Below are 15,179 nucleotides of genomic sequence, written 5' to 3'. Positions count from 1 at the left end.
GATGGGGAAATAGATCTATGTGCATATATTTATAAGTTTAGTATTAAACTTATACTAAGTACCCAGGTACTCCCTCAATGCAAGCATACTTTGTCCTTTTAAACTGTCATTCCATGATGCTCACCTTCCCAACACAATTGCTGAAGATAAAGCGGGTGCATAAGCAAATGTTGGGAAGAAAGCTGATGGTGCCTAACTATCAAAAGACACAGTGTCTGGGATCTTAAAGGCTTAAAGCTAAACAAGGGCCATCTAGCTGAGAAGCAACAAAGCTCACATGGAAGAATCACACCAGCCTATGTGATCACCAGGTGTTGAAGGGATCAGGTAGCAGGCATCAAAGAACAAAAAATCATATCATTGTGGATGAGGGGGAGTGCGGAGTGGGGACCCAAAGCCTAGTAGTAAGCCCATCTGTAGGCAACTGGACATCCCCTTACAGAAGGGTCTCGGGGAAGAGACAAGCCAGTCAGGGTGCAGTGTAGCACCAATGAAACATACAACTTTCCTCTAGTTCCTAAATGCTTCCTCCCCCCTGCCCCACTATCATCCCAATTCTACCTTACAAATCTGGCTAGACCAGAGGATGTACACTGATACCGACAGGAACTGGAAATGCAGGGAATCCAGGACAGATGATCCCTCCAGGACCAGTGGTGAGAGTGGCGATACTGGGAGGGTGGGGTAGAAAGGGGGAACTGATTACAGGGATCTACATATAGCCCCCTCCCTGGGGGTCAGATAACAGAAAAGCGGGTGAAGGGAGACGTCAGACAGTGTAAGACATGACAAAGTAATAATAATTTATAAATTATCAAGGGTTCATGAGGCGGGGGCGGGGTGTGTGGGGAGCGAGGGGAAAAATGAGGAGCTGATACCAAGGACTCAAGTAGAAAGCAAATGTTTTGAGAATGATGATGGCAACAAATGTACAAATGTGCTTGACACCATGGATGTATGTATGGATTGTGATAAGAGTTGTACAAGCCCCAATAAAATGATTAAAAAAAGATGGAGTTTAAAAATCAGAAAAGTTACACCTTTCACTGTCCATAGTACTTGTGAACTCTGCATGCTGAGCAAGCGGCTGGATCGTAAGAAGAAGAATGGGGCATCAATTTCGGGGAAGACTCAAGACGATGCGGCTTTTCTTGCTGAAAGTGAAGACGCGTAGATGCACTTACTGACGAAGCTCGAAGGCTAAGCCTTCATTATGGTTGCATCTCCATCTACAGAGAACAAGAAGCCTGGCACCCGGGCCAGTGCAGCACGGTGAATAGCAGAGGAGAGGGAGGCCGTGAGGGTCACAGCTGGACACAGCAGCAAATCACACACTTCGCCGGGCAAATGGCACAAACGCCCCCTAGAGTACTGGAAAGCAAAGATGGCACTGAGGATGTTTCCAGTGGCCTCATGTGCATGTAAAGATAAACATGCATAAAGAAGACTGCAGAAGAAAGACAAACAGAAAGAACATGCTCGGAACCCCTGCAACGGCAAGAAGTAAAGAAAGCGACCAAGCCCGGAGGGGCAACATCGAAAGATTCTCCGGGAAAATACTGCCCGAGGCAGGAAGCATCGAAGGGAGCTGGAGAGAAGACAGTCAGTGTACCAAAGCGCACGAGTTAACATTCTGACATTTCAAGGGCCAGTGGTACTGAAGGAAGAGGTCCGAGCTGTGTTGAGGTAGCAGCCAAAGCACAGCTCAAGGAATCGATGGGATACCCCTGGAAACCAGCCTGCGGAAGCACGGAGACACTCCTCTAGGCCAAGGCATTTGGAAGACGTCTACTTGGCCAACTGCCTGGAATGGATCCATACTTATCCTCATTCCGAAGAGAGGGGACCCCACCGCACGTTCACATTATAGAACAATATCATCGATATCACAGGCAAGTAAATTTTGCTGGAAATCAGCCAACAGTGGCTGCAGCAGAACATTGACAGGGAGCTGCCCAGAGGTTCAGGCTGGATTCAGAAGAAATATGGAATAACATCTGATAATATAATAATAATAGGTTTGCTGATGTTAGATAGATTTTGGCTGAAAGCAAAAAATATAAGGAAGCTGTTTACTTGTGTTTTATTGACTGTGCTAAGACATTCAGCTGTGTGGACCATAGCAAACTATGGATAGCCTTGGGAAGAATGGGAATTCCAGAGCACCGCATTGTGCTCCTGTGGAACTTGTGCCTGGATCAAGAGGCAGTTGTGTGACCAGAACCAGGGCCCACTGCGGGGTTTAAAATCAAGAGGGGTGTGCATCAGGGTTGCATCCTCTCACCATGCTTTTCAACCTACATGCTGAGCAAATCGTCTGAGAAGCCGGGTTCTGTGAAGGAGAAGGCGGCATCAGGATGGGAGGCAGGCTTTTGAACAGCCTGCGTTGTGCAGCGGACACAGCCTTGCTCGCTGAAAGGCTGCTGATGAAGATCCCGGATTGCAGCCTTCAGTCTGGATCACAACTCAGTGTAAAGAAAATTAAAAATCAACACAGCTGGACCAATAGGAAACAACATGATAAACAAGGAAAAGATTGCAGTTGTTAAGGGTTTCGTCTGGCATGGGCCCACAATCAGTGTTCGTGGAAGCAGCAGCCGGAGGCCAAGGGACGCATGGCAGTGGGTCACTCGGCTGCACAGGGTCTCTTTAAGGTCTTGCAAAGCACAGCTGTTACTCTGAAGACTCAGGTGAGCCTTGCGCAAGCCGTGCTGTTTTCAGGTGCCTCAGGTGCGTGTAGAAACTGGACATTGAATAAGGAAGACCAAAGGAGCCTAAATGGATTTGAATGGTGCTGGAGAAGAATATTGGAAATACCATGGCAGACCAGGAAACAACCACATCTGTCTTGAAAGAAGACCCATCCGAATGTGCCATAGAGGCACAGGTGGTGAGACTGTGCCTCACTGAGACCTTTTCCTGGAAAAGGACGTCGTGCTTGGCAAAATAGCCAAAAAGAGAAAGGCCTTCGACAGGTGGGCTGACACAGTGGCTGCAGCAATGGGCTCAAACAGAACAGTTGTGAGGATGGGGAGGACTGGGCAGTGTTTCACTCGCTTGTCCATCGGGACAATGTGACTCCAAACCATCGCAAACAACAACAAAGATCTCTCCAGACGTCAGGGACTCCCTGTCTCTTGAGCAGAAGAGAGTGGGCAGGGGATGGTTCTTGGTGTTGGCAGACCGGAGCATGAAGCCAGGTTGGGTGACTTCTCTATAAGCGTCACTTTCCATGGTATTAACTGGGGATAAGAATCTAATCTCATGGGGAGGATTAAACGAGAAAGTCCTGAAAATAGCCAATACTGTTAGTATTAGAGCTATTATTACTCATGGGCAGGCAAGTTCAAGAGCCCACCCGAGTCTGGAAGCATCCTCAAGGAAAGTGGCGAAATAGGATGGAAGGGGAGGAAAACAGTCTCTCACCGCTTTACCTGGAGAAGTGCCACCTGGCTTTTGGTCAAGTCAGGGCCAGCACTTTGGAATGGTTCTCATTTTATGGCATTTGCTCCTGTCAGTCAGCAGACTGGAGGATTCTGGTTCTCTGCTGAAGGTCATGGGGCTGCTCAGATGAACAGAGAGCCCTGTACCTCTGGCTGGCTCACAGCTGGGCATGACCCAGAACAAGGCTGAAGGCAGGGCAAGGACATTCTGGACTGAGTGGGACCTGGGTTGTGTGGCCACACACCTCTCCAAGGGCATAGACTCCTTGGCTAACAAGTCTGGGGAGTGTTGCACACTACTTCCCCTGCCCCCACTCAGGTAGGAGACCGCAGCCCTACGAGTGGCCTGTGGTCCAGGGGCCTGCCGTGGCCTCAAGCTCGGGCTGGCCTTGGTGAGCGGACAGAGCCCAGGATCCACGGCAGGACTCAGTGGTTTGGAGCTGCTCTCAGCACCTCTCCATGTGCCAATCCTGATGCTCCATGACCCCAGATGGGAGACAGTGAGCATGAAGCCAGGCTGGACTCCCAGAGGAGGTCCGAAATCTGTATGATTCGACATGGAAATGATGAAGCCGAGAACCCTATGATTTTGTTTAAAAAGCAAGAAGATAAAACTGAAGTGTGCTCGGACTTATTCTGAGAAGCATCCATTGGTTGATGTTGATTGATGAAGAAGCTGATATTGAAAACAAGAACCCATAGCCGAATGTTGAGAGCATAAGCAAACGCAGGCCCTCTGACCCAAGCATTTGCTCCCTGGGTCCCTGGAGGGGCCCCAGGCAGGGGTTGGGAGCCCCCAGGAGCACGTGTTCACATGGCTTCTGGGGAGACTTTGTCCTCTGCAGCCACACTGATCCCAGCCAGCCTTCCTGGGCGGCGTGGGGCAGCCGGGTTGCTTCTCTCTAGGAAGCCCACACAGCGCAGGCCCTGACTTCACAGGGGCGCAGCATGACAGAAGGCCTGCCTGCGTTGCCCGTGACTGGAATTCCATTCTGGGAAAAGCACAATAGTCTTCTGGCTCAGTTTTCTTCAGACACCAGGAGGAAAGAGGGAGGTGTTTTGACCTCAGGAATCGCTATGTCCATGCTCCTGGCGGGATAAATGGAAGCACTGCGAGGGGAGGGTGGGATGCTCCTCCAGATGTCCTCAGGAGTCTGGTGGCAGGATCGGGGAGGGGTGTCACCTGGGAGGCAGGTTGAGGAGGCAGGATGGCCTGGTGGGTATAGTACAAGCTCGTCAGGCTTCAATCAAACCTCCCACCTTGGGGGTGGGTGGTGGGGGTGGGGCCGCCTAATCCCCAGGGATTCAGAGCCACGCTCATATTTTGGATTGCTGGGGTACACATAGCAGTACCCGCAGAGCTCACCAGCACCGGCATGTAATATGCTTTCCATAAACGGTAGACATTTATGCTTGTGCTCATCTGTGAACCTGCAGGTTGGCAGTTAAATGCCTCCTCAGCAGCCCCTCCGAAGAAAGACCTGGCATTCCAACTCTGTGAGGATCAGAGCGGAGACCGCCTCGGGCGGCTGTGCTCGGGCGCACGTGGAGTTGCCACGAGCTGGAATCAGCTTGATGGCAAAGGCGTGGTTGGGGTTTGGACATTGGGATCTCCTCTCTTGCCAAAGCGCCGAGTGGTCCCACTGCCCGCCCTGAGGTTTCTGGAGCGGCCCCTGGGCTGGGAGGGTTGCATGGGCGGGCGCTCTGGGCCCTCAGCTGAAGAGCACGTCCTGGGGTGTTCCTGGGCCCTGGCCCCCTTGCTGACTCAGAAGCTAAGAGGATTTGCCAGCCCTCGGCTGTTGTTAGAAGCGGGGAAGTGTCAGCCACGGCTTCACGTCTCCAGGCCTCGGAGGCCGTGGCAGCAGTGACTCAGTGGGCTTGGCTGAGTCAGGCGGAGGGTTTTGGAGATGACAGTAGTTCCTCCTGGGGGCTGCCTCCCAGTTCGCACCCAGCGACACCTCTCTAACCCTGGCTGTGCTTCCTGGAGTGTTTAAGCTGCCGGCTTTGCACAGACACGCCGCCCTGTCACAGCCGGAGCTGAAGAGGCCAGCCCCGCTGGCCCCGCTCCAATTTGGGTAATTACATCGGACCCACCTACGGTTCCCCTGGGATTTTCAATTAGATATGGGATGCTTCTTCCTGAACGCCTGTAATCTGCCGGCCGGCCAGCCGCTACCCTGTTAAACAGATACTGCATTCCACCCCAGAGGCACTGGGGTGCTCTTTAATGAGGAGCACAAAAATTGCCCCTTTCTCCCTGCTGACCCTGGGAATCCCCGAGGCAGAGTGGGCCTGTGCCTGGGAGTGTCCCGAGGGTCTCAGGCGGACGCCTTCCCCGGGTGACCTGCTGAGCCTTCTGAGACCTTCCTGATTCTCCGGCGATTTGCAAACAGCTCTTCCTGGAAGTTGCAAACACACTTAATCCCGCCGTGGCCAGCTCAGAGCCTTTGATAGACGTGTTCTTTCCACGGGGCAGGACCAGGTGGCTTTGATAACAGCACCGAGGCTCATAAAAGCCCTGCCATAATGCGTTTTGGGCTGCCCTGGGCTTGATCTGGCCTGACCTTTGTGATTCGCCCAGCCCCACCTGACAAGGTGGCACCAGCCCTGGTGGGTGAGAGAATGTCAGGTGGGGGTCAGAATGTCAGGCTCACTTACCGCTCATCGACCCTCTGCCTGTGTCTGGGTAAAAGTCCCCTGAGCTCAACCCACGTTCCCTCAAAGATGAGGAAATCCATCCCCCTCCCTTGAAGAGCTGGGCAGGCACCCAGCATGGAAAACCCGACCTGTTGGGGGCGGAGGGAAAGAAGAATGGCTGGCATGGGCAGGATGTGTGGAAGGCTGGGGCCTTGAGCCAAGAGCTTCCACCGAGCTCTGCTCCCGTGGGCTTCCAGCTCCCCTTGTCACAGTGTAGTGGGACTAATTCCTCTCAGACACATGCTCTCCCAGGGACTCACAGAAGGGGACACCTAGCCCCATCAGGCAGAAGTGGGGGAGGGGTGTTGGGGTCGGCCGGGGGGGGGGGCGGGGACCAGCTCCTGGGGGAGCAAAGACTGAGTACAGTTGGCAGGGAAAAGAGGTGGCCTGGCAGCAGGCGCAGCATGGGCAAAGCGAGTTGCTGAGCAGTGTTGGACACTCTTGGCTGGTTCTGGAGGGTCAAGTGGGAGCCAGGGGATGTGGGAGAGAAGGCCTTGCCTGTCCCCACCCTTTCTGCTCGAAGAATTCCTGCTGTTCTTTCAGGGCACAAGTCACCTCTTCCAGGACGGATTTCAGAGTTCACGTGTTGGAATTCATTTTTTGTGCCTGTGTGTCTGTGTGGTGCTGGCAGGAGGTGGGGGTGGGGAGAGGACTCCACTCTCAGTGCACGGAATTTTTCGTCTATTCTAACCTATCAAATGTCTTCTGAAGACCACACTAGTGCTTTCCTTTGAACGAAGGTTCAAACAGCCCTGTGCATAACAGCCCTTTGGCAGTCGAGGAGACTGAGGCTTGGGGGCTTCCACAACTGTTGACCGGGAAACCCACTCTTGGGGCCACTGGATAACCCATTGGCTTGTCATTGGTAGTGGACTCATCCTCCGCTTTCAAGTCGTCAGGGCATTCAGTCTAGAACAGCCTGGCCTCCCCTGGGTGCCCAGCACAGCGTCGCACATGCCGCTGGTGCCCAGTGATGATCCACATAGCTGAGCTGAAGGTGCCGTGCTCTCCTGGCTGGACTGGTGGAGTGGAGGGCGAGGACCTAGCCCATGCTCACCAGGGAGGCTGGTGAGATGCTGACTAGGGTGCTCTAGCCTGGGTGGGAATCTCGGGCTGAGGTGACCCAGATGATGGGCTGAATGAGGTGACCTCACCCAATGGTTGGCTCCACCTACCTCTAGTTTCCAGGAATCGAGCCAGTCATATACTCAGCAGATTTCTGGGGGTGCCTTGAAGAGGGAGCCACAAGCCAGAACAAGAGGGCAGTTTGCTCTTCACCATGGTAACCAGATTGGAGGAGGAGAAGGAGGGACTGTTTCCGCCCCCCCCCCCGCCTTTGCTTGTGGGCACCTTGCTTCAGAACGTGGCCAGGCCCGTCCAGTCCCCCACGGAGGGTCCACCTCCAGGATGTCCACACTGGCTTTCTGTGGCTTTCTCACTGAGCGGCCCCCAAGGCTCCCCTGAGACCCAACTCCTAATGACTGTGTGCTGGCACGCTGCTCGGGGCTTTCCAGTCTCAGGATCGTGACTCCCTTAGCAAGAGTGGGTGCGACTGCACCCCCGCCAGAGTTACACTGCTACTGAGGTACAGAGAGCCCAGGTCGCTCGACCCCACGGCCAGTAAGTGGCAGCGCTGGAATTCAGACCAGGACTGCCTACTCCACAACTGATCCCCTCGGGCACGATGGAGTTCTAGGAGAGGCAGTGCCGCCAACTTGTCCTGTGACTTTTTCTCTCGGTTCACCAAGTTCTCTGGTGGAATAAAGAGGCTGAATAAGGGGTCCCTAGGTCCTCTCTAGCTCCCAGAGTTGAAGAATCCTTGAGAAGTGTTGCTCAAGGGGCAGCGTTTCCCAGTGGCCAGGGGCCCCGGGCCGCTTTCTCTGCTGGGATGCTCTGCCGGTGGGTGGGGTGAGGCTGCGTTGGCCACTCGGTGCTCTGAGGACCTTGCCTTCCCTTTCAGTGAGCAGCAGGATCGCACAGTGTAGCGAACAGCACGACTCCCACAGCAACCCCCGAATCCCCCAGGCCAACTCAGACCCACTAAAGGCCATCGCTTCAAGGGATCTCAGGTCATCTTGTCCAACCCCTTCATTTTATAGATGAGGCAATTGAGGCCCAGCATGAACAGCGACTCAGCTCAAGTACAAGTTCTAGTCACTTGTTTCATTCATTCTCTTGATTCCAGAGATAAACAGATAGATTTTCCTTCCTGAAGGAGCAGGAGCGGTCTGGAAACAGACAGTTTGAAGTGGTGTTATGCAGAGTGCTCTTGATTTCCAACCCAATGTTTTCTACTCCGGCACCCTGCCTTGCCAGGAAGATTCTGGAATGGCCTCTAGAGATCATCTAGTCTTCAGAGGACAAGTCCCTAGGACGTGGGCTCCTTCTTTCCCTGCCCTGGCCCATGGCAGACATCACAAGTAGATCACCAATGCCTTTTCCCATTGAGCCTACTTGAGGCTTCAGAGTCCTTAACACAAAGCACCAGCCAGGCACCGCCAGTCGATCAGAGCTGGGGAGATGAATTCTGATAATCTCCAAAGTGACATCTGCAACCAATGTGCACTGACCTCTCCCCACGTACCAGGCCTGTCCAGAGTCCTGGGGTTTAGGGGCATCATCTCATTTTTTCTTGGTAACAAGCTTACTAATTAGGTTTGGTTGTGATCCCATTGTGCGGGGAGGGAGACTGAGCCGGGAAGCCCAGAGACCCCCAGCTTACTAGTGGAGCTGGGACTCTACCCAAAGTCACCTGGTGCCTCGAGTCCATGCCAGACTTAGTACTGTCCATGTCTCCATCACGTCTAAAAGCCGGCCTCGCCCCCACAGACGGCTGTAGTGACAGCTTCATGTTCTGTCTTTCCTGAAGGAAAAACCCCATCCTGAACTTCTCTGCCCAGCCTTTGCCTCTCCCGCCCAAGCAGCCTTTCCCGGGCCCTGGCCAGTACGACATTGTGGACTACACTCCCAAGAACTTCATCTCGAGCGCGTCATTCATGTCCAACACCAGGCGATGGATGGCGGAACCGGCCCAGCTGGGGCTCCCCGGCCCAGGTCAGATTGGCTTAAATGATTGTAAAAACCAAATCTTCCAGAATTGCTTGTTATTCCTGGGCCATCAAATGCCACTGATTTATAGGCTGTTTGCCAAACAGGACCAGGGTTAAAGGCGGTGGAGAATTGTTATCAGCTCACATCCCCAGAGAATGTCTCTTCTTTTCTTAATGGAAAGGGCTTTCTAGATGATGGAAACCAGAGAGTCATAGCTGATGACCATGAACTGCCAGCAGGCTGAACAGTGGGCTCCGAGGAGTCTGGCCTTGAAATCACATGCCGGTCTGGAGTAGACATTTTCTGAAGGAGGAGAGGAGGTCATAGCTTTTGTCAAATTCTCAAAAAGCTTCATGCGCTTTCTTTCTTTCTGAATTGTGAAAACATCACACATCTGCCAACTCAACGTTTGTCAGGTGTACCCTTTAGAGGCCCCTGTGCTCAGACCTGCTGGCAGTGGTCTGGGCTGGCCAATACAGTTCACAGATGGGGATAGCTGGAGAACCAGCTGCCTGCACAGGCCCACAGGAAGTTAGAGGCAGGCTCAGAGCCTGGAGTACACCCCCCCACCCCCCCATGCCCCAGGTGTGATGAAATAAACCAGGGGAGACTCCTTGGAGCGCTTCTTTGATGCTGTCTCGTTCAGCATCCTCTTGACTGATGAGCTGAAGCAGTGCTGCCCTGTTAGCTTCGGAATCCACCTGAAGGCTAACATTTCAAGGGGCTGACTCACCCTCACGGGTGGTCTCTGAGCATGTCTCCCAATCGGTAGCTCTCTGGAGGGTCCCTTAGCTTTACCATGCCCCTGAAAGGTCTAGGGGCTGGTGGCATTGGGGCCTGGTAGCTGTGTAGCTGGGCAGGTGGCATGGCGGGGAGGAACACAGGTCTGACAAGGCCCACTAAATCCCTCTTCTCCCTGGCCCTGGGGAGGCAGACATGAATTTGACATGGGGTTTGCCTCCCAGAGGCCTCATTCTGGTTGGGAGACATGCTCTCTGAACACACACGCAGGTAAAGATAGAGTGGAGAGGGAGAGCTTCACTCTCACAGCTTTGGTCTTGCAAATCCAGTGAAAACCAAGCCAACAAGACTTGACCGTGAGGTGTCTGGCTAGCCCAGAGAGGACTCAGTCTGGGTTGGCAAATGCACAGATGCCCCACCTGAGTGGTGAGCTCTGGGAGGCCCCAGGGCTGGGCTGGGCGGGCTTATTGGCCCATCTGACCAAGTGCACTCGGGCTGCTTGAACGCCTTCTGCATGCCATGTCTGATGCCAGGAGCCCAGCACTTCCTGCTACTGTGCCCGCCTAGGCCCAGGTGGACTCCCCTGAAGGCCTCTCCTGGGCACACCCAGATGAAGGCATCTGCCCTCTTGGCACCCAGTGGGCACAGAAGTACCTAGTTCCCTTTCAGCAGCTTCCCAGGTCCCCGACAGGCCCCGCACTGGCCCAGCCTGTGTCAATGCAGGAGAAGCAGTGTGGCTCCCAAGCCTGGTGTGCTCCTGGCGACTCATTTCCTAGGGAACCATGCCTGTAATTGTAGATATCACTTTTCTGAGCATTCCTGTACTAACCATAGCAAAACAGGATGCCACCAAACTAATACCTGGCTTTTTAAGAACACGGCTTCCCTCGGTGCTTTGTAAGCAGTTTCGGCCGTGGGCTTCAAGAGGCAGAAGCAGAGTTCAAGTCCTGCCTGGGAGTGCCCCGCAACATGTAAGACCTGGCTCCCGGCTCAGCGCCCCACCGCTCCAGCGCTGGCCTTCCTCTCACTACGCTGCCTCTCCCTCCTTGCAGCCACCTACAACCCGGAATTCCCAGGCAAGCAGTCCTTTCTCTACAACGAGGATCGTAAGTGGATCCCAGTGCTGTAGTGACGTCACGTGCGCTCAGGGAGAACCCTCGCCTCTGGCCCACCCGACTCAGCTTCCCCATGACGTTCTTAAAGACAATACATATTTCCTGTGTGACACCCACCGTCCCAGCCTGGTGTTGTCCTGGTCTCCAGCTGTCTTCTCCAGACTGGCCCCCACCCCCCACCGGCTCCGGCGGGCTCCTGCGTGGGACCAAAGAGTGGACAGAGCCTCCCTCGGCCGCTTCACCCTGCACCCACCTGGCGTCCGGGAAGACCAGGGCTCTGGGACAGCGGAGGGCTGGGGCCACACGCCCCGACTTTTCTTCTGGCCTTGGCTTCCTGACTCTTCCTTCCGCTTTAGGGGGGAAGGCCCAGGGCACCTGTGGCAGAGACACAGAGATTGTGAGGGCGTTCACATCTCACCTTCTGAAGGAGATGGTGTCTCATGCTCACGGTCCACCTTCTGAAGGGGCTTCTAGGCCCTGCATTTGACAGCGGCCGTGGCTGGGCCCTGTGGGAGCCAGAGTCCTGGGGACGGTCGTTCTTGGGCGCAGGGAGGCCCCAGTGCACCCATACCTGCAGGGTCTTCCTTCCCCCGGCCTCTCCCCGCCCCCTCCAATGTCACATCAGAGCAAGCCCTGGTGACCAAGTTCGGCTCGGTCTTCAGAGGGCCTTTTCTGGCCAAATAGTTCCCCCCAATAGGAGGGAAGAGAAGCTGCCACACACTCCTCCCCTCTTTCCCAAATACTGACATTACTTTTCGCTCACGGAAGTGAACGTCTCTCGGGCAGGTTGCCTCTCCTCAGACACACGCACACACGCGTGCGTGCGCGCGCACACGGCTGCTCTCTCTGCTTGCCTTCACTTCCTCAACGGGCCCCTGACGGGCTCTCCCCGTGGAGCAGGAGGCGAACGCGCAGACTAACAGCCCTGTAGACTGTGGCCTTGCTTCTCCTGGCCGCTCTGTCGCCTTCAGCTCCCCCCAAGGCCCTCTTGCTGTGGGATGCAATGCAGGTATCTGGGAGCACTGTGGGCAGGCCCCGGAGCGCCCTCCCAGCGACTGCAGCCTCTCAGGAAGACTGGGGTTCAAAGCAGCCTCAGGGGCCTTTAGCCTGCCTGTGCAGAAGACTTGGATGTGAGCCCAGGGGCTCCAAGGTCAAATCGTCCTGGGGGCTGGGTGGGCAGTTCAAGAGCAGGCCAGACCGCGTGGGAAGGCCAGGGACGGTGCTTTGGGGCGCTGGCTCTGCTGCTGTGCACCCCCACCCCACACAGCACTGTTCCCGCTTATGGTAGCTAGATTTACAGTGTCCACAGAAGAATCTGGAAATGCTTTCAGCATGTGAAAGCTCTTGGTGTGATACGTTGACAAACATAGGTCAATTAAACTTTTTGTCTCTGCTCTTCAGGCCAATGAGACTCTCCTGTGGGCCTTCAGCTCTCCACCTTGGTGCTGAAGGTTCTGGACACAGTTCTTTGACCCCCAGACTCTTGCCAATGGGCTAGATCCCAAGACCAGGGGTTTGCCTTCTTTGGGCTCTAGGGTAAAGTGGGGGTGGGGATCTTTAGGAGGCCACTGGGCTGGAAGTATCCAGGGCCACTGCAGGCAGAGGTGATCGACAGGACACTGAGTTGGACCTCTTCTCACCGCGGGCAGCCCCCCAAGCACCGCCAGGCAGGGCACTCTTGGCCATGAAGGTGTGGGCTGGAGTTAGACGCCGGACCTTCAGGAAAGTGGCCGGAGCCCAAGCCCTAAGCACAGACAGTCTGGATGGACATCCTCCTGGAGGATGCCACAGGCTGCTCAGGACTTCTTCCAGACCCTTGTTTCTGTCCGGTACATCCATCCCCGTGATCCCCAGCTGTAGATGGACATTAGGTCACGGCAGAAGCTTCGGCAGAGTACGCCTGTGCGGGCCCGGCCCTCGGCAGTCCAGTGCATTGGTCGGAGGTGGGTTTGGCTCTAAGTTCGCAGTGTGGTGGTAATAAATGTCCAGCACGGGTTTGGCTGCCCTGGTGGTTTAGACAAGTCACTCCCTGTTCTAACGTGCACGCTCACCACCAGAAGGTCTGATTAAGACACAGACTATGGGATGAGGCCTGACATTGTTCAGATGAAGCTGATTCTGCTGGTCCACTGACCGGACTTTGAATAAAATAAAAAAACAGAGTCACTGCCATTGAGTCGATGCCGCCTCATAGTGACCCTATAGGACGGGGTAGAACTGGCCCGGGGAGTTTCCAAGACCCACTGCTGGCGGGAATAGAAAGCCCCATTTTTCTCCCCAGGGCTCTTGCATTCAAACAGGGCGGGTCTAACGCACGTTGTTTTTCAACTCTTCATCTCTAAGTTCACTTCTTCGTCCTTTCGTTCCTCCTCATTCATTCATTCATTCATTCATTCATTCATCCCCACATTTCTACATTCCCCGTTCGCCCCCTTTCCCTACTCACTCACCCTAGCTTTATTGACAATAAACAAAAGTATCAGAATGTTAGCGACAGGCACCACAAGACTGGTATTTCCAGGTAGGCGATGCTCGATGCTCGCGGTCAGCGAGCTGGGTGTCTGAAATGACTACCTGCTTGGAAAAGGCTTTCTTGTTTACCTGGACCCCTGTCCCCACCTGGTCTTCCGAGCGGGCTAGGGACTGCCAGGGCAGCAGCTCCCCTGACCCCTTACTTCCCCCGAGGGCAAGAACTGGGCTTGTGGCACGCAGCCCAGCGGGTGGTGGGGGTGGGCTGTCAGGGTGGGCAGCTGCCCTTCTGGTCCCTCGTGCTGCACGGAGGCTGACAGTCCCCTCCCTGGGTCACCCTGTCCAGCACTGACAGAGCTCCGCTTCTCGTTGTCATCCCTGGGCTCCGCCTCCAGAAAGTCAGATTGACTTGCCCAGGGTGGTGGCAGTGGAGAAGGGTGGTCCAGGTGATAACTGCTAAGGTGGAGCAGCTGTACTGCCCTGCCCACAGCCTGGCCTCTCTGGTGATGTCATGGCAGCAGTGAGACCCCTCGAGGCAGTGCCAGGAAAGCCACAAGGGAGACCGCTCGTACTGAGCTGGCCTCCCATGTTTACTTTTGCTGTGGTGGTTCTCGTTTTTGAAACGTTGCTCTGGATTATTGCGTAACTCGCATGCGGAGCTCTCCGGCACCCCCTTGGTACCAGTGTGCCCCCTGCCCACGTCTCACCCCAGCGCCGACTCCAGGACCCCCCGAGTGGCTGGGAGGGTGGGAGGCCCGTGGAGATGCCTAGGCGTGGTCTTGGACATTTTTCCTCCTAAGTTTTGTTCAAAGAGCTTACAAGACACTGAGGTGGCTGCAGGGCGGAAGTCGGGGCAGCTGTTCAGGGACCTGCCTGCTGCCCTTCCCCAGCTTCTACCAGCCACGCGGGCCTTGGGGACTTGGATGAACCCTGAAGATCTGAGGGTGGCCATTGACAACCAGTCTGGACCATGACAACCAACACCCCGCCTTTGATGGCCAGGGTCACAGGTAATAGGGAGCCCTGGTGACTAGGCTGTGAACCCCAAGGTGAGCAGTTAGAAGCCACCGGTGGCTCTGTGGGGGAAAGAAGAGGCTTTCTACTCCCACAAAGAGTTGGTGCTTGAAATGGAGAGGCAGCTCTACTCTAGAGGGTTAGTATGCGCTGCCATCAACTCCATGGCAGTGAGACAGGGGCAGTGTCCTGGTAAGCTCACTTTCCAAAGAAATGCCAAAGCCCTGGCTTATGGTTGGTTGTCTAGAGGAAACAGCCCCCCTGACTGTAGCGTGTGCCCATTGCCACAAACGCTCCCACCACGGTCCAGATCAAGCTGCTGAATAATACTGGGGACCAGAGAGTGGGGTGCATATGGGCTCAGTGTAAGAGCAGACACAAAAGTCAAATCATGTGCCTCCAACCTGGGGCTCTGTCCCGAGCCCTCCGCTGTGAGCGACTCAGCAAAGTCACCCTGGATCTGTCTCCAGGACTTCTTTATCCAGTCAAGGATCCTGAGGTCCTAGTGTCCCGTTCTGTGGGGCTGCACTGAGTCAGAGCCCTGGGCCTTGGGCTTCTGCTGCCTTCCACGGTGGCACACCTGGCCAGCCATGCCCACAGTGCCTGGGGGACGGACAATGAGACACCTCCCCTATCTCTACACTGAAGA

The 15,179-nt window shown here is 55.0% G+C and overlaps 1 protein-coding gene across 1 annotated transcript in view; it reads left to right on the top strand.

The window, feature by feature from the left end:
- Positions 1-11,228, top strand: part of STPG1 (sperm tail PG-rich repeat containing 1) — a 31,200-nt gene extending 19,972 nt beyond the window's left edge. Inside the window, exons 5-6 of the mRNA XM_075538505.1 lie at positions 9,010-9,194; positions 10,985-11,228. Of these exons, the coding sequence (XP_075394620.1) occupies positions 9,010-9,194; positions 10,985-11,061 (262 nt within the window). The 3' untranslated portion in view covers positions 11,062-11,228. The remainder of the gene's footprint in view (positions 1-9,009; positions 9,195-10,984) is intronic.
- Positions 11,229-15,179: the final 3,951 nt, after the last annotated feature.

Source organism: Tenrec ecaudatus, chromosome 1, assembly GCF_050624435.1.
Source record: "Tenrec ecaudatus isolate mTenEca1 chromosome 1, mTenEca1.hap1, whole genome shotgun sequence".
NCBI lineage: Eukaryota > Metazoa > Chordata > Mammalia > Afrosoricida > Tenrecidae > Tenrec > Tenrec ecaudatus.
This window is presented reverse-complemented; position numbering and strand designations above follow the sequence as displayed.